This window comes from Rhinatrema bivittatum, unplaced genomic scaffold, assembly GCF_901001135.1.
Source record: "Rhinatrema bivittatum unplaced genomic scaffold, aRhiBiv1.1, whole genome shotgun sequence".
Taxonomy (NCBI): Eukaryota; Metazoa; Chordata; class Amphibia; order Gymnophiona; family Rhinatrematidae; genus Rhinatrema; species Rhinatrema bivittatum.
Window position 1 is genome coordinate 86,711 of NW_021820703.1, and position 27,537 is coordinate 114,247.

Here is a 27,537-nt window from a genome sequence, read left to right on the forward strand (position 1 = left end):
GATTTCCTGCCGCGAATCGTTTTCCGTACGGAAAATGGCGCCGGCAGGAGATCGACTGCAGGAGGTCATTCAGCCGGGGTCCGGAACCCCCGCTGAACGACCTCCTGCAGTCGATCTCCTGCCGGCGCCATTTTCCGTACGGAAAACGATTCGCGGCAGGAAATCGCTCCCGGACCCCCGCTGGACCCCCAGGGACTTTTGGCCAGCTTGGGGGGGCCTCCTGACCCCCACAAGACTGGCCAAAAGTCCAGCGGGGGTCCGGAACGACCTCCTGCAGTCGAATCGTGTTGGTCTATGGCCGCCGCCATTTTGCGCCGCCATTTTGCAAAATGGCGGCGCAGAATGGCGCTGGCTGAAGACAACACGATTCGATTGCAGGAGACCGTTCCGGACCGCCGCTGGACCCCCAGGTAATTTAAGGCATTTGGGGGGGGGGGTTCGGGAGGGTGGGGGATTATTTAAAGGGTCGGGGGTGGGTTTTAGGGTGTTTTAGTGTGCCGGTTTTCCTGCCCTCCCCCTTCCCCCGCTTTACGATTTTTTGACGATAAATCGGGGGAATTGGTATTTTATCGTGGCCCTAATGATTTTTGACGATTTAAAATATATCGGATGATATTTTAAATCGTCAAAAAACGATTCACATCCCTAGATATCGCTTTATTGCAGCTTAGTAAATCTAGCTGTAAGTTTGTACTTGAGGCAACGGAAGATGAAGTGACTTGCCCAAGGTCACAAGGAGTGTCAGCAGGGTTTGAACCCTGGCTTCCTTGCTGCTCTAACTAGGTTTCTCCTCCACTGATGCACAATGTTACAAAATTACCCTCTACGGTGGTGGTGGTGGTGGTGATGCTGGGGGGGGTCTTCATATATTTTCAGAGTGTTATACGCATAACTTACACCAGCTTTCAAAGTGGACTTATCCATATAAATCTTTCTAACCTGCTGTTTGGTTCATATAATTTGCCAAAGGAATTTATGAGCATACTTTTTAAAACCAAAGAATATGCACATTAAGTCCCAAACCCCTCAGCCATGCCCACACTCAAGCCCAGGGGTCGGGAACCCATGGCTCGCGAGCCAGATATGGCTCTTTTGAGGGCTGCATCTGGCTCGCGGACAAGTGTCGCCACACTTCGCGGTTCCCCGCTGACCCAGCTGCTCCCCGGTCCTCCGCCGCCCGGGCTTAAAATGCTGTCAGCCCGGGCGGAACGCGGCAGGACAGCTGGAGTCAGCGGTACCGGCGTGCTCTCTTCTCCTCCCCCCCCGCGCAGGCACCCGATGCTCTCCACTTCCTCTTCCGGGCCGCGGGGGGGGGGGGGGAGAGGAGAAGAGAGAGTCAGCGGCACGACTGGAGTCAGCCGGGTGCCTGCGCGGGAGTCATCGGGTGTCAGCCGGGTGCCAGCGCTGGAGTCATCGGGTGCCTGCGCGGGAGTCTTCCCGCGCAGGCACCCGATGCTCACCACTTCCTCTTCCGGGCCGCGGGAAGAAGAGAGCACGCCGGTGCGCTCTCTTCTTCCCGCGGCCCGGAAGAGGAAGTGGTGAGCATCGGGTGCCTGCGCGGGAAGAAGAGGCCACGCTAATGTCCGACGGGAAGAAGACTGCAGCGCGGCTCGGAGGAAAATGAAGAGTTTCAACCGCGACCGATGGGACTCCGCCTTCGCCTCCGCGAGGGATGAAAATGAAGGAGGTTAGCGTTGGGAGGAGGCTGCTGCTGCCGCGAGTTCCCGGGGTGGGGGTGGGGGAGAGAGAGAGTGAATGAGCGAGCAAGCATGTGTGTTTGAGATCCTGTGTGTGTGAGTGAGAGATTGCATGTATGTGATTGACTGAGAGCCTGTATATGTGAAAGAGAGTATGTCTGTGATTGAGAGCCTGCCTGTGAGAGAGAGAGCATGAATGTAAGTTTACCATTGGGAACCTGTATGTGTAAGTTTGTGATTGAAAACCTGTTTGTGTGAAAGAGTATGTGTGTATGATTGAGATCCTTTGTGTGTGAGAGAAATCATGTGTATGTATGATTAAGAGCCTGTGTGTATAAGTAAGATAGATATCATGTGTGTCTGTGTCTGATTGACAGCTGGTTTAGGTGATGGAGTATGTGATTGAGAGCCTGTGTTTCAATGAGAGAGAGAGACCATGTGTGTCTGTGTGTGATTGAGAGCTGATTTAGGTGAGGGAGCATGTGAGTATGTGATTGAGAGCCTGTGTTTCAATGAGAGAGAGAGATCATGTGTGTCTGTGTGTGATTGAGAGCTGGTTTAGGTGATGGAGCATGTGAGTATGTGATTGAGAGCCTGTGTGTAAATGAGAGAAAGAGAGGACATGTTTGTAAGCATGTGAATGAGAGTCTGTGTGTGAGAGAAAAAGACAGCATGTATTTATGTGATTGAAAGCCTGTGTGTGTGTGTAAGCGTGAAAAGATAGACAGCATATGTGTAAATGTGTAATTAAGAGCCTATATGAGAGAGAAAAAACATGTGTATGTGAGTACTGAGAGCATGTGTGTATAGGTGTGTCATTGAGAGCCAGTGTGAGAGAGAGCGCTGGTATGTGACTGAGAGAGGAGAAAGTTCCAAGCAAACCACCCCACCTCCTGCTAATTCAGAACAATCTCAGGACACCTGGATATCAAACGTTCCCAGGTATGCAGAGCAAAAAAATTTTTGTATCCTTATTATTTTTCATTACTGGATCTTTGTGTCTGCTATTTTGAAATATTTTGTTGGTATCTGGAAATGTTTTATATGAGTTTTTAATTATTGGATATTCCACTCATCAGCTGTTTCGAAATATGTTCTTTTTGTTAGTACAGTTTTACTGCTGATGATTTTATATTTCTTGATTTGTTTTATAAGGATGGGTGATGTTTCTTTTTTCCTTTGTTACACTGCATACAGAGACTCTGGCTTGTTGCAGTTTCCAATTCAGATTTTTCTGCATGCTTCTTGTTATGCGTTTTGGTCTCTTTATTCTATGTTAGGTGAGGGACAGCACGTGATTCAGGTGAGGTTTTCTGCTGGCGTGTTGTTTCTGTGTAGGACTCTATAGCAGCCTGACTTGGTCCGTTTTCCTAATAGGAGATGTATTGGTGTCTTAAGGCCTGGTGTAATATTTTCAGAGACTTATTGTACATTAAAAGTGTGATCTTACATAAAATGCATATATTTACTTGTATTTAGTTTTAAACATATTGTATGGCTCTCATGGAATTACATTTTAAAATATGTGGCGTTTATGGCTCTCTCAGCCAAAAAGGTTCCTGATCCCTGCTCTAGCCCATGTGCATAAAAGTACATACATATAATTGTATGCACATATCAGTTGCGCAATTTTCTAAAGGGCCATTTCTGCAGTCAAAGCACTACTTTATCCACAGAAATCCCTTTGAGAATTATTTTCCCCAATGTGTCATGAAAATCTTTGACAATAATTATATATCTTCTGTAAGATATTTTTCCTTTCACTTTCTTTATAATGCAACACAGATATGTAAATTGAAACAATTAAGATTAAGCCAAGCCTAATAAGTTCCACGAATGCTCTAAAATGACAGCTAAACATCAGGATTTGCAGTGCGGCTCTGTCTCCTTCAAATATCAGAAGCTATTACAGAATAGCCACGTAACAAAAAAAAACAAAAACCCCAGTAGGATGCCAAGATTCTTCTTGCTGAAACATTTTCATGCCCATTAAGCCAACACTGACAGGGTCTCATTTGCACCTTTGCCAAAGCAGCCCCCTTAAGTTCTAAAATGCTTCCTGCACTGGAATCCTGAGCCTGGGTTAGATGTGGCTTTTGAAGCAGTAGTAGTGAAGGGGAGGGCAGGGAGGGCAGGGAAGCGCTTAAACCATTTTTATCTGCTGAGAAAATTATTCAGGAAAGGAGCCAAGTTAATATTGAAAAACATGCTACAGAATAAATAATATATGAAAATAGGCTTAAAACGCACAGTACTGCATGTAATTATATATAGTAACACATCTAGAGAGTTTGCAAACTTTATAACTGTTGGGATTTAACACCAGGTAAAATGTTAAGACAATGCAAATTTTGAGATTTTAAAAACACACCAACATTTCTGCTGGAATTTATGAAGAAACAACCTCAAGGGATGTTAAATGAGAAATATATGTGTTATTTTGGAAGCACAGAAGGGTCTTCTATTTCAAAGAGGTAGAAGACTTGAATAATAAGGAAAAATATGTTTCTTTATGGGGAAGGAATGAAATGAGGCTCTGTGGCATTAAGTGCTATTTCATTGGCAAATCAAGCCCCTTTTGTGCATTCCCTCACTTCGACAAGCCCGTCTTGATATTACTAGGAAAAGAGCTTTCTCACTCATAGGTCCCATTCTATGGAATGCTTTACCAGACTCCATCAGATCCATATCCAACCCCAAACATTTCAACATTTCAACATCTCTAAAAACTCACCTATTTCGAACTGCATTTCAGATACCACCCACTAAATAATCATTTCACACTTCCAGAATACATATATTCAGTTAGGCACCCGACGTTTTCTTGTTTTGTTTACTGATTTCTTTATGTTACCTATTTTTATTTTAAATAATTTGTTATTTTATATTAATGAAAATTTTTGTAATTTATACTTTTTATAAGTCAATTTACTTTTAACCAATCATTGGTCTTTATTTTAAGTATTTTTATTTTAATTTTTATTTGATATATGTAAACCGTTTTGACTAAACATTGTTTGTAAAGACGGTATAGAAATACTTTTAAATAAATAAAAATAAAAAAATAAAATAAATAAAGAGTGTTCCATTATTATTCATTAAAGTACAAAGCTTTTGCTGCATTATCATGATATATCCAGGATACCATACGATACTGACTGGCTAGACTGAAAATGAACATCATGACATGATACAGCAAAATTAATCTTCAGAATAAGATGGTTGCCCCCCATTATTATTACATTTCTACAAGCTACCAGACCAAAAGAAATAAAGCATTTTTCAAGTAAGAGGAGTAAGTGAAAGTCTTAGGGGAGAGAAGAGTATGGATGAGTAGGGGAGATGTGAAGAAGAGAGAAGCAAGTATATACTTTACCATCTCCAGGAATGATGCGTAGCGTAACAGTGTTGCCTGCTTCCTTAATTAAGTTGACGATATCCGAATGTGATTTGTTAGTGATGGAACATCCATTAACGGCCAAGATCCGGTCTCCTACTTTCAGCTTGCCACAGCGGTCTGCAGGGCTTCCCTCGATTATCCGACCTATTTTGTGAGGCATGGCCACACATGCATTTCCTGCTTTTGTATTTGAGGATATTTTTAAATTTATATTTAAATGGAAGTATGTTGAAGGAGAAGGAGAAAAGGGTTGAAAGGGAAAGAGAAGGTTAAGGGTTAATCAATTAATGCATAAAGCAAAAGTTATTAAAGGATAGATTTGCTGCTGTTGGTCAAATCATTGGCAATCAACTGTGTGTAGTATTCTTCAAAGGGACAGTAATGGAAGCCTTTACTCCCCATTTCGCATTATAACCACTTTAAGCTAATGCAGGGCTTGAGATGAGAGCATTTGAAACACAGACATGAAGTCTGTGAGAGAGTTTTATTTAAAAAAAAAAATTAAGATACTGAAAATGCATCACTATTACCTGTTTGTTTATAGAGTAGCACCAATATGTAACTAGGTTGATAGTGAATTTATCATACATGTGGCAAAGAGCATTGCCATTAAGGTGAACAGTAGAACATACTGATTTCAAGGAGGGAGCAGTGAGTGACAGAGAATTATACTGCCTGAAGACAGAGAGTAATTTTACTTCTGGAGATTACCATTTTCTCTCTAGCACCCAATGTATTTCCTTTATTGAATAAATGTGGCAGTCTATATTTGCTTTATTATACAGTTCTAGAAAATGCTGGAAAAGGCCATTTGATGACAGCATGCAGAACGAATTGCTGAGCAATAGTTTAGTAGCTCAATTTATGTTAGGTTATGTGATCTTGTCTCAACAAAAGGGGATGTTCATTATTTAAATATATGCTATATGTCTTAACATTGTTTGCAACTCATTAGCAGGGCTTGTATTCAAATTAAATCTGCGTAGACTATCACCTTGAACAATCCAACTCTACTTCAGTATTAAACACATTAGAAAATGTAGCAATATATAACAATTTTATTTTCTTATTTTGCTATAATGCCACAAATTTTGGTATTAACTACATCACATGCTGCACAAGCTTTTGCCAATGTTTTGTTCTTTCCTGACACAGAAAGACAATCACTCTGTAGCTAGTAAAGAATAAGAATCACCTTGACCACCCATATACATTTAATGAATGTGTAAGCAACTAGAAAGTGTTTCTTTCATTGCCAATGAAAGGAACAGTAGATAAGTCATACGATTACCATTTAGAAAAGGTGCAGAAATATAGGAGATCAGCAAGCATTGTATAGTATACAAGCATATCCATGCAGAATAATTTATTCACTATAAAATCTTGATGAGAATAGTCAAGAAAATCCTACCACTCCTACATAGCAAAAAGAAAAACTTTACCCCCTCTCTAATATGAACTACAAGAACACAGAAATATATAAAACCAACACTCAAATTCCTATGCAAATATACAGGAAATTCAAATAAATAATTGATAAATTTAAATAATGTTAAAGAAATGCAGTCAAATTTATAGTCTGAATTACTGGCAACAGTTTTCAATTCAGAATACAAAGTGATATTTTCTCATTTTGGATACAGGGTCTTCAGACTGTTCATGCTGTGTTAAGTATGGTAGACACATAGAAGTACCCTGAATTCTATATTAAGCACCATATGCTGCATGTTAAATGCAAACAGTGGTAGCTATTTTAATGACATGAGCCAAGGTTGTAATTTAGTTGATATATAAAGTTAAGGATGCTATATTCCTTTATTTCTTGACTTTTCTCTCAATGGATATCTGTTCTACTCTGTTCTTTTCATTTCTCATTTTATCACTGATAGGAAATCCAATGGGGTGGAGAGTTACTTCGCACACCACTGCAAGATTTCACTGCAGAGCGCCCAGTAATTGCTAACCATTGCTGCTGTTCCACATAAGTGCTATTCCACCTATTTGTTTACTTCATAGACTTTGTTCTATACTAAATACTTATTAAGTAGTGTACATCATCAGCTAATTAGAATGTTAATTACATAAAATTGCTAAATGACTCATTTAAGCACACAAGTCATTTGATTTTCACTACTTCTAAACTAAAACCAAAAAGGTGCCTTAACAACAAAACAGTGCCACATAAACTATTTTCATTATGCTAGAGTACGGCATTAAAATGTTGTAATAAGATCATTCACCAAATTCCTTTATAATACTTACCAAAAGTTGTTCCTGCCTCTGGTCTGCTCACTGAAGATACAATGACAAATCCAAAACCTTCATTTTCACCACGGCGAATTTCTACATCATAAGGCTGCACTCCAGTGCTGACTACTCCGCTGCCTCCACCTCCACCGCTACCGATGCCACTGGTACTGCCACTGCCTGAGCTCACTGTGCTCAAGGAGTTCTGGCTGCCCTGGGGAGTAGGTTTTTCCTCTGTTAGGGAAGCAGGTTGGTTGCTACTGTGGTGAGAAGAAGCTGGGGATGCTGGGACCTCATTTTCTCCTTTTGGAACTGAGATTAAAAAAAAGAACATCTGTTATTTAGAGATATTAATTGATGTTTTTTAAAATACATAGAGAAAACCTGAAATATAGGAAGATAGGTAATTAAACCCTGGACTGCATCAGATGTCACAAAGTATTAATGAAAAGAAAGATACGTTGAAGTCATCAGCATAATTACACTCCACAAATAATTTACCTATAGCATTAAACATGCACGGTATCTCCTGGTAACATTGGTCATGCAATACTAAATACTATACTAAGGGGTGAATTTCCAAAGAGTTACTTATGTAAAAATTAACATATACACACATAAGAAATCTGTACTTGTGTGAAGTATATTTGCTTTCCGTAAAACAGTATTTTCCATAGATAACAGGATGAATTAGTCATTACATGTGTATGAAATCATCCGGCGCCACTGAATGGACTTGCCTCTCCAAGCTGTAAAGCTTTGAGCTCTACTGAGCATGTGCAGTAGTGTCCACAAGGGCACTGCCTCATAAGACTCCTCAGTCACTAACAGAACTGAATTTAGCTGTAAGCAAATGGCTTTTTCCATTAATAAAAAGTCTGAATTAGCCATTACATGTGGGGAATCCCATGCTGAGGGTTGCAGTGGGGCAAATACTTGGTAAAGCAACCGGTCTCTACCATGGAGAGTAGATTACAGTAAGAAGAGATTTCACAAAACTGATTGTCCAAATCTACTGCCAGTCCTTTAAATGTTATCAAGACAATAATGGGATATGAATATGTGGACTGAAGACCAAGTCACAGCTTTTAAGATATCTTTGCTAGGTATTTCTCAGAGATAAGGAACAGAAGACGCCATAGCTTGTAGCTGAGAACATTGACTCAGACTGCATGTTGAAGTCTTGCTAAGTCATAGCAGTGACTTTATGCAATCGGCTATCCAATTGCAAAATGTTAATTTGGCAACTGATATTCCAAGGTGGTTAGGGTCAAACGAGATGAAAAACTAGTTAGTTTGATGATAAGGCTGAGTACATCATTTTTAAAATGCCAAGGCCCATTTTCAGTCCAGAATAAAGAGAGGCTTTTCTTTCTCATGTATATGGGGCCTTGGGAAGAAGGTAGGTAGTACAATAGATTGATTCCAATGAAAAGCTGAGACTACTTTCAGTATAAACTTTGGCTGGATTTGAAGAACTGTCCTATTGTGATAGAACTAAAGATATGGAGGGTAGTGGACAAGAGCTTGGAGTTTGCTAACTCTTCTCGCTGAGGTGACTGCAATGAAGAAAAGCACATTACATGTTAAGAACTGTAAAGGAGTGGAATCCAATGATTTGAAAGGAGGCTTCATCAATTGAGAGAAAATCACATTGAGATTCCATTGAACAAGAGGCTTCAGTATTGAGAGTTTGACATGCCATAGTCCTTTCATAAAATGAGACATGAGTGAATGTGTAGAGGTTGGTTTGTTGTTCAGCAAGGTGTGGTATGCCATGATGGTGCTTAGATGCACTCATACTGAGGCAGTGGTGAGGCCTGATTTAGAGAAGTAAGCAAGTATTGTAAAAGTTGCAGAGGCTCACATGACAAATGATTGTAGTCATGCTGCTGGAACCAGATGGAGAATCTTTTCTATTTGAAGGCATAGTTTTTCTAATTGAAGGTTTTCTAGAAGAAACCAGTATGTCTTCAATTTCCGATGGTAAATGGAGACATGCAATCACTGAGCAATCAACATCAAGCTGTGAGGTTGAAATATTGCGATGAAAGAGCATCCCCTCATCTTTAGTTAGAAGAGCAGGGTCTGACCCCAGAGGTATGGGGAAGACTTCTGGAAATCTTGATGAGATACACAAATTTGTCTGGTCCACTCCTGTGCTATGAAGATCAAGCAGAAACAATCCTGAATCGGCCAGGAGGATTGGAATGTGAGAATAAGTATCCTTGAGATCCAGGGCACACATCCATTTGTCGTGCTGAATGATTGGGAGAATTTTGCTGAGTGAGTTAATTTTCAATTTCTCCTGGAGGATGTGGTTTGTTGAGGAGCTTGGATTCAGGATCAGTCATAATCCCCCTGACATTTTGGGCAAGAGAAAGTATCTGGATTAGAAACCCTGTGCATGTTGCGATGCAGGGAACATCTCTACCGTTTGGTGCTTCAGGAAAGAGTACACTTCCAGATGGATCTGTGGGAGATGAGAAAGATCTGGATGGGGAGGTGAATAGTGTGGAAGGGATGAGAGTTTGGAGAAACACAACTGGTACCCATGCTGCATAATGTTGAGGGCCCAGAAGTCCTTGGTTATTTGATGCCATTTGTCCAGAACATGCAGAATTCACCCCATTAACAGAAGGGAAGGGATTGGATTGGTTGAAGGGAACAAAACCTTGGCCTTGGTTTAGGACGGGCCTGCTGAGTGGTTTTTGGCTGGCAGTATTCCCTTTGTCTAAGTTTGGCCAGAAGTTGCTGTTGATGCTGTGCTTGAAGAGGTGAGATCCAGTACTACTGAAAAGATTGATAAGGCTGTCTGTGAAAGTAGGGTCATTTATAAGGATACCATGATGAAGCAGATTGCTCTGGCACCAGGGAGATAGACTGCACCACCGCATTTTGGTCTTTTATCTGTGAGACGGTTTCTCTGAACTTCTCTTTGAAGAGGATGTCTCCCATGCATGGGAGCTCCACTAATTTTCATGAATGTCCTCCGGGATGGAACTGGCTCATAGTTACACTATACGCCGCATTCCAATAGAATCTGCAGAGGCATGTGAAGCAGAATCAAATGATTCATACACAGAATGAAGAAAGTGTTGCACAGCTTTTTCCATATCCCAGAATGGCTGAGGGAAAGTATTCTGATTGCAGAAAGGTAGGGACAGTTTTAGCTTTTGAAGACAATTATGAATGTAGTGCATCATATACAACTGATGGATAACAATGTGGGAGGAGAGCATAATGCTCTGGAATATTTGTTTGCTGAAATTATCTAGAAGCTTGTGATCTTTATCTGGTAGGGAGTTGGAATGAATATGGAACTTCTTTGCGATTCCATACTGGCAGACTGGTATGGTCTCTGTGCACCATGCTAGAGCCAGGAGACAGTTGACTTGAAAGTTAAGATCCAGCTTTCTAGACTAAAGGGAACAAGATATCTGTGTTTCCCACAACTTTCAGACCAGTACTTTGACAAATTCGTGAACTGGTAAGGTGGAAAGTTCACTTGGTGTATCCAGAATTTTGAGTAGACCAAGGAGTTCTGTAGGTGGTTGAATGCCCAGTTCTGCTCCCAATGTTTCAACAAATTTGGAATTGGTGAGATCTTCTAGAGGAGAAGAGTGCTCCAGAAGACCCAGTAGAGTACAGCTTCTCTCTCCTAGGTCTAGGAGGGAGATAAGAACATGCCATACTGGGTCAGACCAAGGGTCCATCAAGCCCAGCCTCCTGTTTCCAGCAGTGGCCAATCCAGGCCATAAGAACCTGCAAGCATCCAAAAACTAAGTCTATTCCATGCTACTGTTGCTAGTAATAGCAGTGGCTATTCTCTAAGTCAATTTAATTAATAGCAGGTAATGGACTTCTCTTCCAAGAACTTATCCAATCCTTTTTTAAACACAGCTACACTAACTGCACTAACCACATCCTCTGGCAACAAATTCCAGAGCTTAATTGTGCGCGGAATGAAAAAGAACTTTCTCTGATTAGTTTTAAATGTGCCACATGCTAACTTCTCATGAGGACCTCCATGAGGGAACAGCCTGTGAGACAGGGCCTCTTGGCAGTTTTTGTTGTTGTTGTTGTTTTTTTTTTTTTTAAATATAGATTATAAATCTCAGGGGAAAGTGCTCCAAAACCTTCAGTTCCAAGCAAATACTCTTGCAGGACCCTCTACATGCCTTGTCACGCTGGGTGCCCACCCCACCTCGCATGGAATCCATCGCCTGAGGGGAATTCATCAATAAAAATGCCAATGCATGAGAGGTCCCATCTTAGGGGACGGGGGAAGCCCCTGGGAGGGCCCTTTAGTAGGAATACTTTTGGCAACCATTTCCCTCTTTGCCAAGAATGCCTCATGAAGAAGCAAGTCTGTTGAAACAGGCTATTCGGCTTCAGAATCTGCCTCATGCAACTCTGAAGCACCTCTTGAATCATCTTGGAAAAATCCTTTCATACAGGGGAGAAGGAGGGAGGATCAGCAGCCATGTCCCCCACAATGGAGACAGGAAACTAAAATAGTCACAGTTCCTGTGCTGCTGGGAACTTCTGCACTGCTAGTCTTTGTGCCCTGGGAATGCTGCATTTTGCTAGCCAGTTTCTTCATCTCCTTGGCATCAGGATAGGCCACAGAGCAGTACTCTCCACCTCCCAAATAGCTCGGACACAGCCCTAACCTTGCCAACTTACTCCTGCAAGCCCCGCAGGCTGCTGAGTAGGAGCCACTGAAAATCAATCCAATCCAGGCTGAGCTTTCCCTCGGACAAATGCTGGTTTCCAAAATGCCCTCCCCCCCCCCCCAACAACTCACAGCATGGGTTGGAGCTGCACACAACTCCTCCAGAGTCACAAAGGACTGCAGCTATGCTCTTGGTCAGTGCTCTTTCAGTTTCCTTGTAGTCTTTTTTTTTTTTACATGGAGACTTAAAGAGAATGTATCACCTTTAATCAAGTCAGATAGAAAGAATTACAAAAGAGTACCTCCCTGCATGAAGTCTTCTTTGGGGCACAGGGGAAATCAGTCAGCAAGAAGAAGCTGAAGACAAGGATTGAGGAAGCTAGCACCACTGGCTGTCAAACCCCATGCTAGGGCAGAGCTTCAGCTAAAACAATGGTCACTGACCCCTTACTTGCCCTAATCTACCAGGGGAATGGTCCCAATCCAGGACCTAAAACCTGGATTGGGACCAGAATTGGACTGTTTGCACCTCCAACATCTGCTGGAGATAGAAAATACTGAGCAACTGCAGGTGGCACACTGTCTTATGTATCCAGGTTCAATAAACCTTTTTGTCTCTGTTTCCATCTGCTGGTAGGAGAGAAAACCCCAAATGTCTGGACTGATCTAGGGGATGATAAGGAATCCTACTTTATTTTTGCATGTAAAATATATACAAATATATTTTTCACCCAGGTAGGAAAAGTGCATGATTTCAATTCATTGCATGTATTAGTGTGTAAGCACACTTATGCGTGTATGTTCCTGGGTAAAGTTATATGTATTTTGTGATAAGCACAGGTTATAAAATACTATGGTACATCTATACATGGCCATATATGCACATAAATGATGCTGTACATAACTGTTTGAAATTTACCTTCTAAGTTTGGATATTATGCTACATTACCCATCATCATAACATGTTAACCTGATGGCAAAACTATTTCAGTTAAATTCTCTGGATAGCACATCTACTCTTAATTCAAGTCTACGAAGACTGCATCTCACTTGACCCTTCTTCCTGTTTAAGATTTCATGACAGTATCAAGACAATGTGAGGTACTGCAATAGCAAAATTACTCGGCACAATTACAGTACATTGAAAGCCAAATATACTGAGATTATTGAAATCTAATTACTACACCGTGGAAGCAAAGCAAATGCAAAAACAAGTTTACTGGAAACCCATTAAGATATGATTAAAAAGTCAATGGAAGAATATGAAGATACTGACTCACTGCCACTACAAAGCCAAGATAATGTTGTTATGATTGAAAAATCAGTTTAGTGCAGATCTCGGGACATTACCATGGTTATATCACTAAATGTGGAATAATTTGTGAAATGTGATATAGATATGGTTTATTTTCTATATATGCAATAGCAAAATTAAGGGAGGATAATAAATATATTTATCTTCAAAACAAATGCTAGGATGTATATGAAAAACAGATTTATCATAATCAACTAAAAATAACTTACTCCTTATTAAAGGTGAGATATAATATTATTGAGGTAATCATACTATAGACTCACCATCAATGAATAAAGTGAGGTGGCACAGTCACATATGTAAGACTGTAAATTAGTCTTTTTGCAGAAGATACTAAGATCTGTAACAGAGTGGACACGCCGCAAGGCATGGAGAGAATGAGACGTGATTGAAGGAAGCTGGAAGAACGGTCGAAGATATGCCAAGAAGTGCAGAGTCATGCATATGGGGAGTGGAAATCTGAAAGAATTATATTTGATGGGAGGTGTGCACAGAGCAGGAGAGAGACCTTGGGGTGATAGTGTCTAACGATCTGAAGTCAGCAAAACAATGTGACAAGGCGATAGCTAAAGCCAGAAGAAAGCTGGGCTGCATAGAGAGGAATATCTAGTAAGAGAAAGGAAGTGATGATGCTCTTGTACACGGCCTTAGTGAGGCCCTACCAGGAGTACTGTGTTCAGTTCTGGAGACCGTATCTCCAAAGGGACAGAGACAGGATGGAGGCGGTCCAGAGAAGGGAGACCAAAAAGGTGGATGGTCTTCATAAAATTACTTATGAGGAGAGATTAAAGAACCTAAATATGTACACCCTGGAGGAGAGGAGGAGCAGAGGTGATATGATACAGACTTTCAGATACTTGAAAGGTTTTAATGATTCATGGTCAACAACAAACCTTTTACAATGGAAAAAAATCAGAACAACTAGGGGTCACGATTTGAAGCTCCAGGGAGGAAGGCTCAGAACCAATGTCAGGAAGTATTTCTTCATGAAGAGGGTGGTGGATGCCTGGAATGCCCTTCCAGAGGAAGTGGTGAAGACTAAAACTGTGAAAGATTTCAAAGCGGCAAGGGATAAACATTGTGGATCCATAAAGGCTAGAGGATGGGAATGAAGAGTAGAGCCATGGGGGTGGCTTGCTGGAATGTTAACTACTACCTGGTGATTACTACCCTTATTCAAAAAATCCCTTGCATGGTTAATGCAACCCGAACATTGCTCTCTGCTTCAACGGCAAGGGGAAATGTGGAAAAGAGGGTTTGCATTCAGATAACAACCAAAGAGGACTGAACCTCACAATCCGGGTAAACAAATAAGTGTGGTGGTAGCTTGCTTATTATGGCGGTTACTACCCTAAACCAATTCAGCCTGATACATCACTTTGAATGCATATACAGCATTGTTCTCTGCGTCTACGGCAGGGGAAAATGTGGAAAAGAGGATTAGCATTCAGACAACAACCAACACGGACTGAATTTCATAATCAGGGTAAACAAATAAGCGTGGGGGTAGCTTGCTTATTACGGTGGTTACTACCCTAAACCAATTAAGCCTGATACATCACTTGAATGCATATACAGCATTGCTCTCTGCTTCTACAGCAAGGGGAAAAGTGGAAAACAGGATTTACATTCAGGCAACAACCAACAGGAACTGAACTTCACAATCTGGGTAAACAAATAAGCGTGGGGATAGCTGCTTATTACGGCGGTTAATACCCTAAACCAATTAAGCCTGATACATGACTTTGAAAGCATATACAGCGCTGCTATCTGCTTCAACGGTAGGGGAAAGTGAAGAAAACAGGATTTACATTCAGACATCATCCAACAAGGCATCGATCTGTGCAATCTGCGTAAACAAGCATCGGGGTAACTTGCTTAATGCGGCGGTTACAACCCTTAACCATAAGCCTTATGCTCACCTTTGATGCAACTCCAACATTACTCTCTGCATCAATGACAGGGGATGGCAGGAAATTTGAATCAAACAGTTACCAATATGAGCCCTGAAGTTGGTGGTTGGTGAAACAGATAAGTATGGAAAAGTAAGTGTGGAAGCTTGCTGGGCAGACTAGATGGGCAGATTGATCTTTTTCTGCCATCATTTCTATGTTTTTATACATGCAAAAATATATAACTCATCACCAATGACAGTATTCAAACCACACAATTCTAACACACATGAACTAGACAGTTACATGTTTTGACTACTATTATAGTTTGTGTTAAGGGGAATAAGTGCTTATGCATGTAATTGAGAGGCCGTTGAGACCAATCTCTGCGGCTGCAACTAACATGGTCCTGAGCATGGCCCAGCCACACTTGACATGACCAAATAGTAGGAAAATGGAGGTGGAACTCAAAGGAGAACTGTGCATTCTCCTGTGGAATGGCTATGAACAGGATTGGTAGCATGGCTGGTTGGTTGAGAGTCCTGGGGAGGCAGGGCTTAAGTTTGACAGTTGCAGCTTTAAAGACTGCTGCTTGGTGGTTTTTATCCTCCTTCCCTGTGTTTCATCGTGTATTGTATGCTCAGTTTTTTGTATTTTAAGCGGTGTTGCAGTTTGGGAGCAGGAGACCCAAGCCAGTTTATTAATGTTGGTTATGGGTTGGCTAATGGCATCTCTCTCACAAGGAGCCTCCCACGATGGGTTGTAGCAGGGGCGGTGGTCTTCCAGTGGGAGTCTGAGGCCCAAGTGGGTCATAGGTTGCCCCACTGAGATAAGGCAATGGCCACCCTTCAGAGAAGGTTGAAACAGATGTCATATATTTACCCAATAAAGTTGCAGCCTTATTTACCCAAAATGGTGTCAGTATTTTTGTTGCAAGATTGTGAAGTGTGTGGAGAGTGTGGATGGGCCAAGTTGTCTTGGTTGCCCATGTTATATCAAAGAATATACAGACAAGTGATTATTATAAGAACATAAGAACGTAAGAAAATGCCATACTGGGTCAGACCAAGGGTCCATCAAGCCCAGCATCCTGTTTCCAACAGTGGCCAATCCAGGCCATAAGAACCTGGCAAGTACCCAGGCCTTACATAACATATAGGGGGCAATTTTCAAAGAGATTTCCATTGATACAGTGGTGTTTACCCACAGAAACACCTCTTTAACATTTCCCCATATCCCTAGGCAGGGAAAAGGGGAGAGCTGTAGGAATACACATAATTTTATTTTGAAATTTTTGCGCTTGCTTCCTTCTGTTTTTCCTCACATGCTTTGTAATTGCAAAAGCTTTCCTGCTGCACTGGCTGGCCAACTCATTTTTAAAGGAAAATTCTGCAGAAAGTTTTCCTTTAAAAATGTGTTTGCAGCTCCATGGGTTCAAAGTACAGAGTACCCATTGGGGCTGCAAGCTACTGGATTCCTCTGAAAATTACTCTTATAAAGTGACTGCATCCATTACATAGTAGTTTCAACATTTAATGTAGAGTAGCTAGCCAGTCTTGAATGGATTATGATCACAAATGTTAGGGCATAAATTCATTCCAATATATGGAATGCTAGAAAAAATTATATTAAAGGTATTGGTGCCCTTCCATCTAAAGGCTGAATAACTCTCCAAAAAAGGGATATAAATTCACTAGAAAGAAAATATGAATATCTCTGATGAGTTTGAAAACCAAAAACATTAACATAAGTATACTCAGAGAACTGAGCTGCCAAAACAAAACAAACAAAAAAAATCTCCATTGCTTTCTATGGAAACTAATAGAAAATGTAGAATATGTTGACCACCACTCCATAGCATCAATACAACTCACTTTACACATGTGATTGAGAATCTTAAAAGGTTGCTACTTATTCAAGTCTGATGTTGACATCAAGGGGATAAAGTCATATTACAAGATTAATAATCAGTAGGGATGGAGAACAAGTATGGCTGCAGGAGAAATAAGTGAATGTTAAATTTCTCAAAAGACAAGAATAAGATTCATTGAGAAAGACAATTAATTACAGTGTAGACCACAAATATTTCAGTAGTTTGAAATGTGACTTAACAGACTATCACAGTTGTGTGGGAAAAATGGGGAGAAGAAACCCATTCATTCTCATTGATAAAGAATGCATCATATCAATATTTTGGGGAAGAATGATTATTGAGGTCAGGAATAAACCAGGATCATTAGAAAAGTGAAATTAGTTATAAAAATTTTAATTATTAACCAAATTAATTACTAACAGGCCAATACTAAAAACCTGAATAATAGATAACTTAGACCTAGATTCACCAAAATGCTATAAATATAATGGAAATACCACCCGCAATAAAAAAAAAAAAGGGCATGGTCAGGCTAATCTGCAGCCTGCTACATTGCATAGGTAAATACTGCACACGGCGTTGTGCCAGCACTTCACATTACTGCGCGGAGTGTTGCGTCAGTGTGTGGCATGTCATTTTATGCAGCTAGCATAAGTTAGTGTGTGGTATGTTATTTTTTCAGTTTATATATCCCGGCTTCCTGCAATTGCCTCTTCAAGCATGTGTCATGAGTTTGGAGAGAGGAAATAGGTAGGTGGTGTTGGTGGCTACTTGGAGGTTCTTTATAGTGATTACTGAGTGGGTTGTCATTTTTTCTGTTGCCACCTGTTTCCCTTTGCCTTGGTCTTTTGTCTTCTTTGTTGGAGTGAAAGTTTTTGTTTGTTAGTCCAGTTTGTGTCTGTCTGTCTTTTGGGTGAGGAGGAGTGGTGATGGTGGAGTGGAGGAAGGTGGAGGAGTGGAGGAAGGGAGGTGTGGTGGTGGTGTGTGGAGAAGTGAAGAGGAGTGGAGGACTGGAGAGAGTGTGTGGAGGAATGAGGAGGAGGAGTGTTGGTGGACGAGTGGTGTTTGTGGTGAGGAGGAGTGAGAAGGATGGAGTGTGACAGGCGTGGGGGAGAGAGGACAGGGGAGAGGAGAGGAGGGGGAGGAGGGAGGAAAGGATGAGGGCAGGAGTGCTAGGGGAAGGAGCAGTAGAAGTAGGGACAGGGACACTAGTAGAGAGAGGCATGAGGGAAGGGATAAGAGGAGGAGGCGGGAGGGGTAAGGGGATAGGCAGGCAAGAACGGAGGGTGGAGGACATGAGGCTACGGACAGAGAGAGAGAGCAGAGGGGAAGAGGGTTGGCAGGGCAGAAGCAGGAGAAAGGGAGGAGAGAGGTCAGTGGGAGGTAGAGTGAGGAAAGAGAGGCCACCTCTCCGAAAGCAGAAGTGGCACCCTCTTCTGGCAGCCAAGCAGCAGGACACCCTCATCTCAGGGCTATCAAGTTTAGTGTGCAGGATAATGAGATGGGCATTGCAGGGGTCCTGGAGCATTATGTCATGCTGTTTGACAACCGGGCCAAATCTGGTGCAGTATAACCCAGGGCATCTCCAGGAGCAGCAGAGTCCAACGAAGTGGGGAGCAGGTGGCGGCCAGAAATAAATATATACAGCAGACCGGAAGAGAAGCCCCTTGTCCCATCATCCTCATTCCTATGGAGGAGTGCCTCATGAAAAGGCTGGGACCGGATATCTTCAAGGGCATAGTTGAGTGGCTGGACACCACGCAAGCTGCAGCCGGTAAGTTCACCTTACCTGTAAATGGGCAGGCAGCAATGAGTGTACACATCATTTGACATAAGATGCTCACAAAGCTAAGAAGCAAAGTGCACCTCTGATGCCAAATGAAAAAAGGATACTGCTGCCATTGGCACTTATGTCTTATGTTTTGTTTCCACACCTCTTGCCCAAGGAGCAGCCGGTCCCAGCCAGCAAGTCCCAGGGATCAGCAGCCCTTCTGCACAGGCCCTTCCTAATGGATGCCCTGACCCAGGTGAGCAAGGAGGTGGAGAAGGAGGAGCAGCAGCAGCCACAAGCTCAGGAGCCATTGCACATGCTGCAACCCCTGGGTTCACCCAGCTCACTCAGTGTGTCCCTCAACCTCTCTAGCTTCATGAAGGAACAAAGCCTTGAGTGGGAGCCTATAGATCATCACAACCTCGGCAAATCACAGTGTCAGCCTGAAGCACCACGCCCTCGACAGAAACAGTCCTGAAGTCCTGTCATGCCACATTTGGAGGCCCAAAGTCCTGCACTCCACACCACCATCACAGCACCAACAACATCCCCACCACAAACAGAGGAGTCCATGCACAAGCATCTGGACCAGCTGGAAAGGAGGAATAGGGTACACCTCCAACACATTCAGGCAGAACTAATGCACCTCAGGAGGACTGTCAACAGGCAAAACCAGATCCTGCAAGATCAGACAGCTGCAAACACACAGAATGTTACAATGCTGGCTGCGGCAATCAATAGCATGATGAACGTGCTAACGCATATCCTGCAAAGGATGCCTGAGCAGCCATCCGAGTCTTCCTCAACATCATTGGAGTCCACACCTGTAGAAGTCCCCAGGCTGACAGATGCCCAAGGGGTAGGCCCCCAAAAGAGATGTCCCCTCCCCCAAGTGGCAAGCCACGAAGTAACAAAGGGCCATAAAGGATCAAAGGTTGTGGCATCGAATGGCAAATAAGAAGAGTTGTATCAACATTCCTGGGCGGGCTCCTCTATAGAGTTCCTGTGCCGGCTAGATGGAAGAAGCCTGCTGGGCCTGTCCTCACTACACAGTTCCTGTGTCAGCATGGACAAGGGATGGTCTACTGTCAGTCATTGTGGTCCAGCAGCCTAACTCTAAAGCCCTCCTCGATGCTCTGCCCATATTTCATTCGCCTTGATGCGGCCTCCAGTCACGGTCCAGCCTCTTCTCATCATGTCTCATCTCCTGCTCTGGATGCTGGTGTCTCATCACATCCAAGCTCATGCTGCTGCTGCCTCCATGTTGCTGTGTCTTCTCCTGGGCCTCCTGCCTCCACTTGAACTCTGCTGCCTTGCTCCCCTTAGGTTATCCCCTTGAGTGCACTCTTTCAACATGGATTGTCTGGGGCCTTCATTTGAACTCTGCTGCCTTGCCCCTTAGGCTGTCCCCTTGAATGCACTCTTTCAATATGGACTGTCTGGGGCCTTCACTTGAACTCTGCTGCCTTGTCCCTTAGGCTGTCCCCTTGAGTGCACTCTTTCAACATGGACTGTCTGGGGCCTTTTCCTAGCCATCACAGAGCAGGGCTGTTATCAGCTCCAACATTAGAGCTGTTCTGTAGCTATTGGGAGTGTCACTTCTGCTTTTACGGTCTTTGTTGTAATCATAATTGTGCCAAAAGGATAAGATGCTAAGCCTGTATATCTAATGATACCATTTCAAACAATGTATGTACAGGTCTACCCAGAATGTGCTGTGCATATAATGTACATTGTTTTGTGCTATTTGCTATCTTGTCCTTCCCTAATAAAGTGGTCACTGGTTTGAAAAATATACTTCCTGGTTGGCTCCCTTCATGGTGTGGTTTTTGTGTACAGGGTTCACTAGATACAAGGTTTGCTCTCCACATGACCTTGCATGCTAGAATGCTCTGGCACATTCCAAGTAACCACTTATCTAGCAGTCAAGACCATAGGGGCTAGGTCATACAACTGAATGCTCAGTGTATGCTCCTAAGGAAAACAGCAAGAGGTAAAGAAGTTTATTACTGGGGAACTTCAGTATTGCCTCTTGTTGCCTTCTTCACACTGCATATTCTTTGCTAACTCCTGCTTACATGGGTTTGTATGCAAGATGGACAGAAGCTAGTTGCCCAACACAGTATATTGTGTACATGTAGAGCTTGTGTGGTGTTAAGGGGAAGTTAGAGTCATCATCACACAGGACTTGATCTTCGGTCCCCTCCCTTGTGTCATGACTCAAAGGCTATCTGCACCCACCCTTTTGTACCTTTCACAGTAAACCAAATATGACGTCTACTTGCTGATAGTTGGGACAGAGTGTCAGCTGCTGTGTGACAACTAGGGAGGAGGAGTGAGGGAGTATTGTCGTGTTGAAAATGTCCACAGGCCAACAGCAGAGGCCTAGATGGCTGCTACTGCTTAAGACCAGGCAGCCTTCCACAGACTGGCTGGCACCATTGTATTGGCATGGCTTGGGGATCTGTATAATACATGTAAGGTAAGGATGACCTTATAGGTAATATCCAGATCTCGAAGACAGCCCACTACAGGGATGGCAGTCAGTCTGTGGAAGTCTGCCTGGCCCCGAACAGCAGCAGGAACCCTCTAGGCCCTCTGCTCTTCGCCTGTAGATATTCTTGATAAGACACTATTCCTTCACTCCTCCTCCCTAGTTGTCACATAGCAGCCGATACTCTGTTTGAACAGTCACTAAGTACACAGCAGTGTTGAAGGGAAAGGTTGGTTAGTGTACAAGTGAAGCAGCGAAAGTGCTAAGCAAAACCTGTCCCCTAGATTCTACAGCAAATATGGCCGCATCACCTCAATATATGCACAGGAAAACTATAGACCTACATATGGTAGAAAAAAGGTAGTCCAACCTTGCCAGCATACACAGAGGACAGAGTGAGTGTCCAATGATGCGGCCTGGGATGGCAGCTTCTATGTCTACTGTGCATGATATGATCAACAGAGAGGAGGATAAGGAGACCAGTGACTGGAAAATTACCTCAATTAGGACTGCCGCCAGGACTCGGGCACCCGCCAACCAAACCAAACCCCCCCCCCCCCCCACACACACACACACACACAACCCCCTTTCACTGGGTTGTCTCACTACATGCTGCCACTAAACCCTCATTCAAACCATTCATTTGAATCAGGATAACATTGATGCCATTAGGTGGTCCTTGCCATTCCACATTCCTTCCGTCCCAGCATACCTACATTCAGTGGAGAGCTTCTTAACACCCACTTCCTCCCTCCCTCCCTAAAGTGGCAAGCTCAGTGACAGCTTAAGCTCTGGGTAGCCTGCACACCCCCAACTAACAGGACTATTAGGCACACTCCAAGAACTAGGTGGAAAAGCCTCCATGGCGGGGGTTGCATGGTGTGCATTACAGGCAAATGTCAACTAATATGCACACTTGTAAGACTGCATATATGATGTGTTACGCTGTCAAATTTCACACCTCCGCCCCTCTTTCAACACTAGGTATAAACAGTGAGCGGTCTAAGGGAAATTTTTTTTTTTTTTTTTTTTTTTTTTTTTAAAAGAGTACAAGGCCTGAGGCCATGCATACTGCAGCCCATATGGTCAACTCTCAAAGATGCCCCTTCTCAAGAGTGGAAGCACACGATCCCTGCTGCTCAAAAGCAGTGCGTGCAAATGAATGCACACATACAACCTGCTCTGGGGTATGGATTGCTATGGTAAGTGAGGGACCTCCTAGTGCAACAGCAGCCCCAGAGACAGAGATTGATAGAGGGTAACACAGCGTGTCACTCACAGAGTCATACACTGACACACTTATCTTTTGAGTACGGACTACCTGCAGCACTTTGTGCACCTACACATGGGCAATGCATATTTTCCTGGAATGTCTGTCACCAAACAACATTGATGTGTGGGGCAACTTGTGCATAACTGCTAATGAGGTATTGCTAGTCCTTCCCTTGGCAATGATTATGTATACCTGGCCATATAAAACACATCTGTCAGAGGCATATATGACACCTACTTTGTCGGAGGTACTGACATGGGCCCCTCAAGGCCTTAGGTGGCATTAAATGCATGTTTGGCAAGAGATCAACACAGAAAGGCCATCAGCCATCCACATGAGACCTCTGGGAGCAGTAGGTCTATACATTCAGAACTGTGTGCCATATACTATGGAGGCACCTTGTAGGCTCATGAAGTCATCAGCTGACAACAGTTTCTCTAGCCTTAATACTTTACACAGAGCAGATCACTGAGAATGTAGGAGCACACCTGCCCTGCTCACCACTAACTGTAAGTGTGACTTACACCACATAAGGCTCAGCATAGAGGACAGCAGCTCTTCCTGATTCCCCCACAAGTTGTGACAGGTATGAGCAAAGGCCTGCAACATGTGGAGTACGTTGCAAAAGGTGGTATCTGCAAGCTGTTTGGTGCAGGAGTGCTCAGCCTATGTGAGTTAAGGATGTTAACAGATCACACTAGGACGGTAAGAGATACTAGCTATTGCTGAAAGCAAAATACGCTGCATATTTTCTGGGTCATACATTCAGCTGCACCACATGACTATCAGTGAGCCATAACAGTCAAGGGCCTTACAACACCCAGACTTCTCAATATCTCTGTAAGGCTAGTGGTGACGGTTGATTTGAAGGCAAGAGGTTCAAACATACCTAACCAGTGGCTTCTATTACGTCAACCTTTGCTCAGGAGAGAGTAATTAGAAACTATACACGACTGTGACATCTCCAAGCTCATAGAAAAATACATATAAAGGCAGGATACCATCTGATTCCCAATCCTGCCTTCACAGAGCCAGACGTTCATCCTGGTGTAGGCTCACCGAGAAGCTAACCGAACCTACATGACATCACAATGGCCAAGGCCTTCACCTTCTGCACATTATCATTTACAAATTGCATAGGTACGTATAGTATGGTGCATGTGTGTCGAGGTGCATGCAACCACCAAAAGGTATGTTAACTTGGAAGGACCTGTGCGCATTGTGGGAATGGTACCAGGTAGCATAGATCCTTTACCCAAGGCTGTAAGGGAAGGCGTGCTACTAGAGCATTCTGATGTCAGTAAAAAGGTTGCCAAATGGCTCCAATTTTCAGGACAGGTAAATCCTGTCCTGGTTTGGAATGCATTTCATGCAGGGATTTCATCAGATTTCCCGATAGTCTTGGTTTTGCTCGGAAAAGCTATCAATACCTGCATGCATGGGAGAAAGACCAGGACTGGATCAGCATATCCAGGAAATCTGTATCCAGTTGGAAAACTGAGTCAGCAGTGGCGTCAGCTGTGTCTTGGCATGCCTAATGTGACAGTAAGCCGACCCAGTACAGGTGTATAAGTTCACATGTACACATTTGTCAGCTACAAAATGAAGCAGTAAAATGGGAACTCTGTCACTGCAACCTTTAACTCTCTACCTGTACCTTTAAGCTTCAGAGCTATTTGATATTTACAGCATTTCTAGAGCTGTAGCTCTCCATGCTTGAGGACCAGCTGGGATGGCATCACACTTGTGGCACTATCTCATCCACATGTCGAGTGCGAAGATGAGGTCAGCAGGGAATGGCCGGCAAGACAGATGGCACTAGCTAGGCCAAACTATGAACTCTTTATTGGCAGTAGTTCACCAACTTACGTGCTACATACGCCTCTTTTAGTATCACTATGAGGCAAAACACATATGGCAGCCACATGTATTTTATGTCATCTTTACTTTCCTGTTTTTCCAGTACACTGTACGGCTCCATTGTCAAGTTGAATCCTGAGTAGGCATATGTGATTTCTGTTACACAGTGACCCAGAAAGAGAAGCAGTGAGAGAAAGAAAGATGATAGCAAGGACAGCAGCAGCCTGGCCTCCCTTCCCTGGAAGTGGATGTGGTAGGTGAGACCTATCAGGCAAAGTAGCGTTGTATAAGGGTTTAGCAAAGCTAGCTGCCACTCAGTGTGGTGTCCTTGGCTTGTGCGGGTCACATGGGGGATATGGGGTGAAATCAGAAACTATATCCATTTGTAGGCCATGGCGTAGAGCGAGATTATGGAAGACAAGGCAGAGCAGCATTATATCTCCAACTTTGGGTGGGGCATACATTAAAGCTCCACTCGTCCAAACAGCAAAATCGACTTTTGAGAACTCTGAAGGTGCATTCGATGACACAGTGGATAGCACATAAGACCTCATTGTACCTAGTCTCTGCTGGCATGTTGGGAATGGCAACGGGGGGTGAGAAGCCAGGTCCTGCAACCATACCCAGAATCTCCTGTGGCAAAGACAGATTTAACCCATCAATCAAAGCATAGTCACGTGCAGATCTGGCTTGCAAACCACAGCATCCTATAAGACTGTATAAGGTAGCCTGTACCTTTCCCTGAGCCTTAAAGGCCGATTTGCCTAGCCTAAGTGCATGTCACATTGTTCAGGGCCAGTATATGTGCAGGATAGCAGTAGACAAAAGTAGCTGCTCTTCCAGACTACTAAATCGCATCCGGATATTCCAACAATTGTGTGCCAGGTCTTTGCAACTGAGCCAAGACTACTGGTGTGTAGAAGGCTTCCAACCTTGAAGCAATACATAAGAGCTTCCACACCTGTGTTAGGTTAAAAACGGTACCTCATGGTGTGATTGCGAATTCCCTGCTGGCTCTGCAGTATGTCCTCCATATATACCAATTTGTGAGGCCCGACTCAGGGAATATGCCAGGCCACCAACATGCACAGGATGTTGTTCCTGGTTGAGGTGTGTGAGGCTTAAGACAAACTGTGGCCGACACTCTGGATGACGTTTCACTAACTGGCCACACGTGATCGTGCAAGACCAACAGTGTGGACACTTCAAGCTTGTCATTAACGAGTGAGATTTAAATAGCTCCCAATGGGAGGATAGGAACAGGACCATTTTGAATTTTAACACATAGAAAGTGTATAGTGCCTGCTCACACACCAAGCTTTAGGGCTGGTGTATTGTTTGCCATCATAGGATTAGCAGGCCTCTGCAGCATGGGGAGAAAAAGGCAGACCCTGAGGTAATGGCCCGCAGACGTAACTGTATAAGCCATTTGTCATGGCAGCGATGCTTTTCCTCCCCACCCAGCCACCCCCCATGTCCGTGCCATTTACCACAAACAGATAGCCAGAGATGGAATATAGAAAAAAATGTCTCTCTAACCTATGAGCCAACCGTCACCATACAGGCCATTCTCAAAATTTTCACACAGGCCTGATTGCCTAAGTATAAAGGAATCATGTGCGGCTCCCAGGTACCTGGTCACCACGTCAAGGATGCTCAATCGAGCATCACAGACCACTTGCACGTTGATAGAGTGGAGGAGCTTTCTCTTGAGGTACATCTCCTCCCTGTTACGGAGTGGAATGATGGCCACGTGAGTGCAGTTGATAGCTCCCAGAACACTGGAAAAGTTTGCGAAGGCATTAAAACCTCTCTTCAAGTCCATCAAGTCCTGAGGAAATGCTATGTAGCGATTAATGTAGTCAGAGACTGCTGTGATGACCTGGTCCAGACAGCATGAAAATGTGGTTTGGGACATTCCCCCCACGACCCCTACTGTCATTTGTAAGGAACCGGTTGCCATGAAATACAGGGTGGTCAACAGTTTGGTGAGGCCAGGCACAGCATGGGACCTTTCTGTGTCCGGATTCAAATCCCCTTGGATTTCTTCATATAATTCCTGGATAGCCTAAGAGCTGAGGCAATACCTGCAAACCACATAGTCCTCTGGCATGCCCAGTAAGGATGTTTGTGGAGGAAGGATGCGCTCCCTGCAACTCCTCCGCCATGGCCATTTCCGTGCCAGGCGCTGCCCTAGGCCCCTGCCCTGTGGGACCCGTGCCTCTGCCTCCAGTGCAGGGACTTCCCTAGGATGGCTTGGAACAGGCCTTATCTGTTCTTGAGGTTGTTGTTCTGCTTGTTGTTGTCTGAGGTGAGCCTCCCGAAGCATCAATATCTCCTTACAATTAAACTTGCCACAAATATTATGGTTTTAGGGAGCTAAACCAGGTAAGAACAGGTGTTTATATTGGGGCAGGAATGCCTGGTAGGTGTGTCCGTTATAATTCCTCTTTTTATCAAGTGCGATAATCGCTACGATAATATCCATATTGGCCGCAGTAGCGCGATAGTTTTTTCACCTTACTGCAAAAAAAGCTGTAGTTATTTCCGGCATTAAATCCCGCAATAGTGTGCATCAGTCTATTGCACGCCAAGCTAGCAGACCCTCATTTCCATTTATTGTGCCCAAACTCCTCCCACTCGAATACTCAGTTTTTAATTTGCTTACACATTTTGCATTGCGTTATTTATTATGCGCATTACGGCATTATTGCTTGTGGTAAGGCCCTAATGCGAAATGATAAATGATCCTGTTAGTTGGCTACAGTTAGATAAGTTATGATGGATATTCAACAGGCTAAACATCCTGCAGAATAACCACAAAAATAATTATCTGGCCATATATAACCATATAACTTTGAGATCTAAAATATCACCTGTTAAGTTCTTTGATAACATTTATTTAAATGGTTATATTCAAAGGATATAGCCAGTTAAAAGTATTTGAATTATTTAAAAAAAAAAAAAAAAAAAAAAAAAAAGGGTCCTGAGTGGGCCTATCAGCCAGATCCCCTTTTCCCTACCCCAGTGATATTAT

General features: G+C 43.3%; 1 protein-coding gene across 1 annotated transcript in view; it reads right to left on the reverse strand.

The window, feature by feature from the left end:
- The window catches only part of LOC115081975 (membrane-associated guanylate kinase, WW and PDZ domain-containing protein 1-like), a 249,399-nt gene that overhangs the window by 47,805 nt on the left and 174,057 nt on the right, over positions 1-27,537 (reverse strand). Inside the window, 2 exon segments of the mRNA XM_029586214.1 lie at positions 5,074-5,274; positions 7,360-7,656. Of these exon segments, the coding sequence (XP_029442074.1) occupies positions 5,074-5,274; positions 7,360-7,656 (498 nt within the window).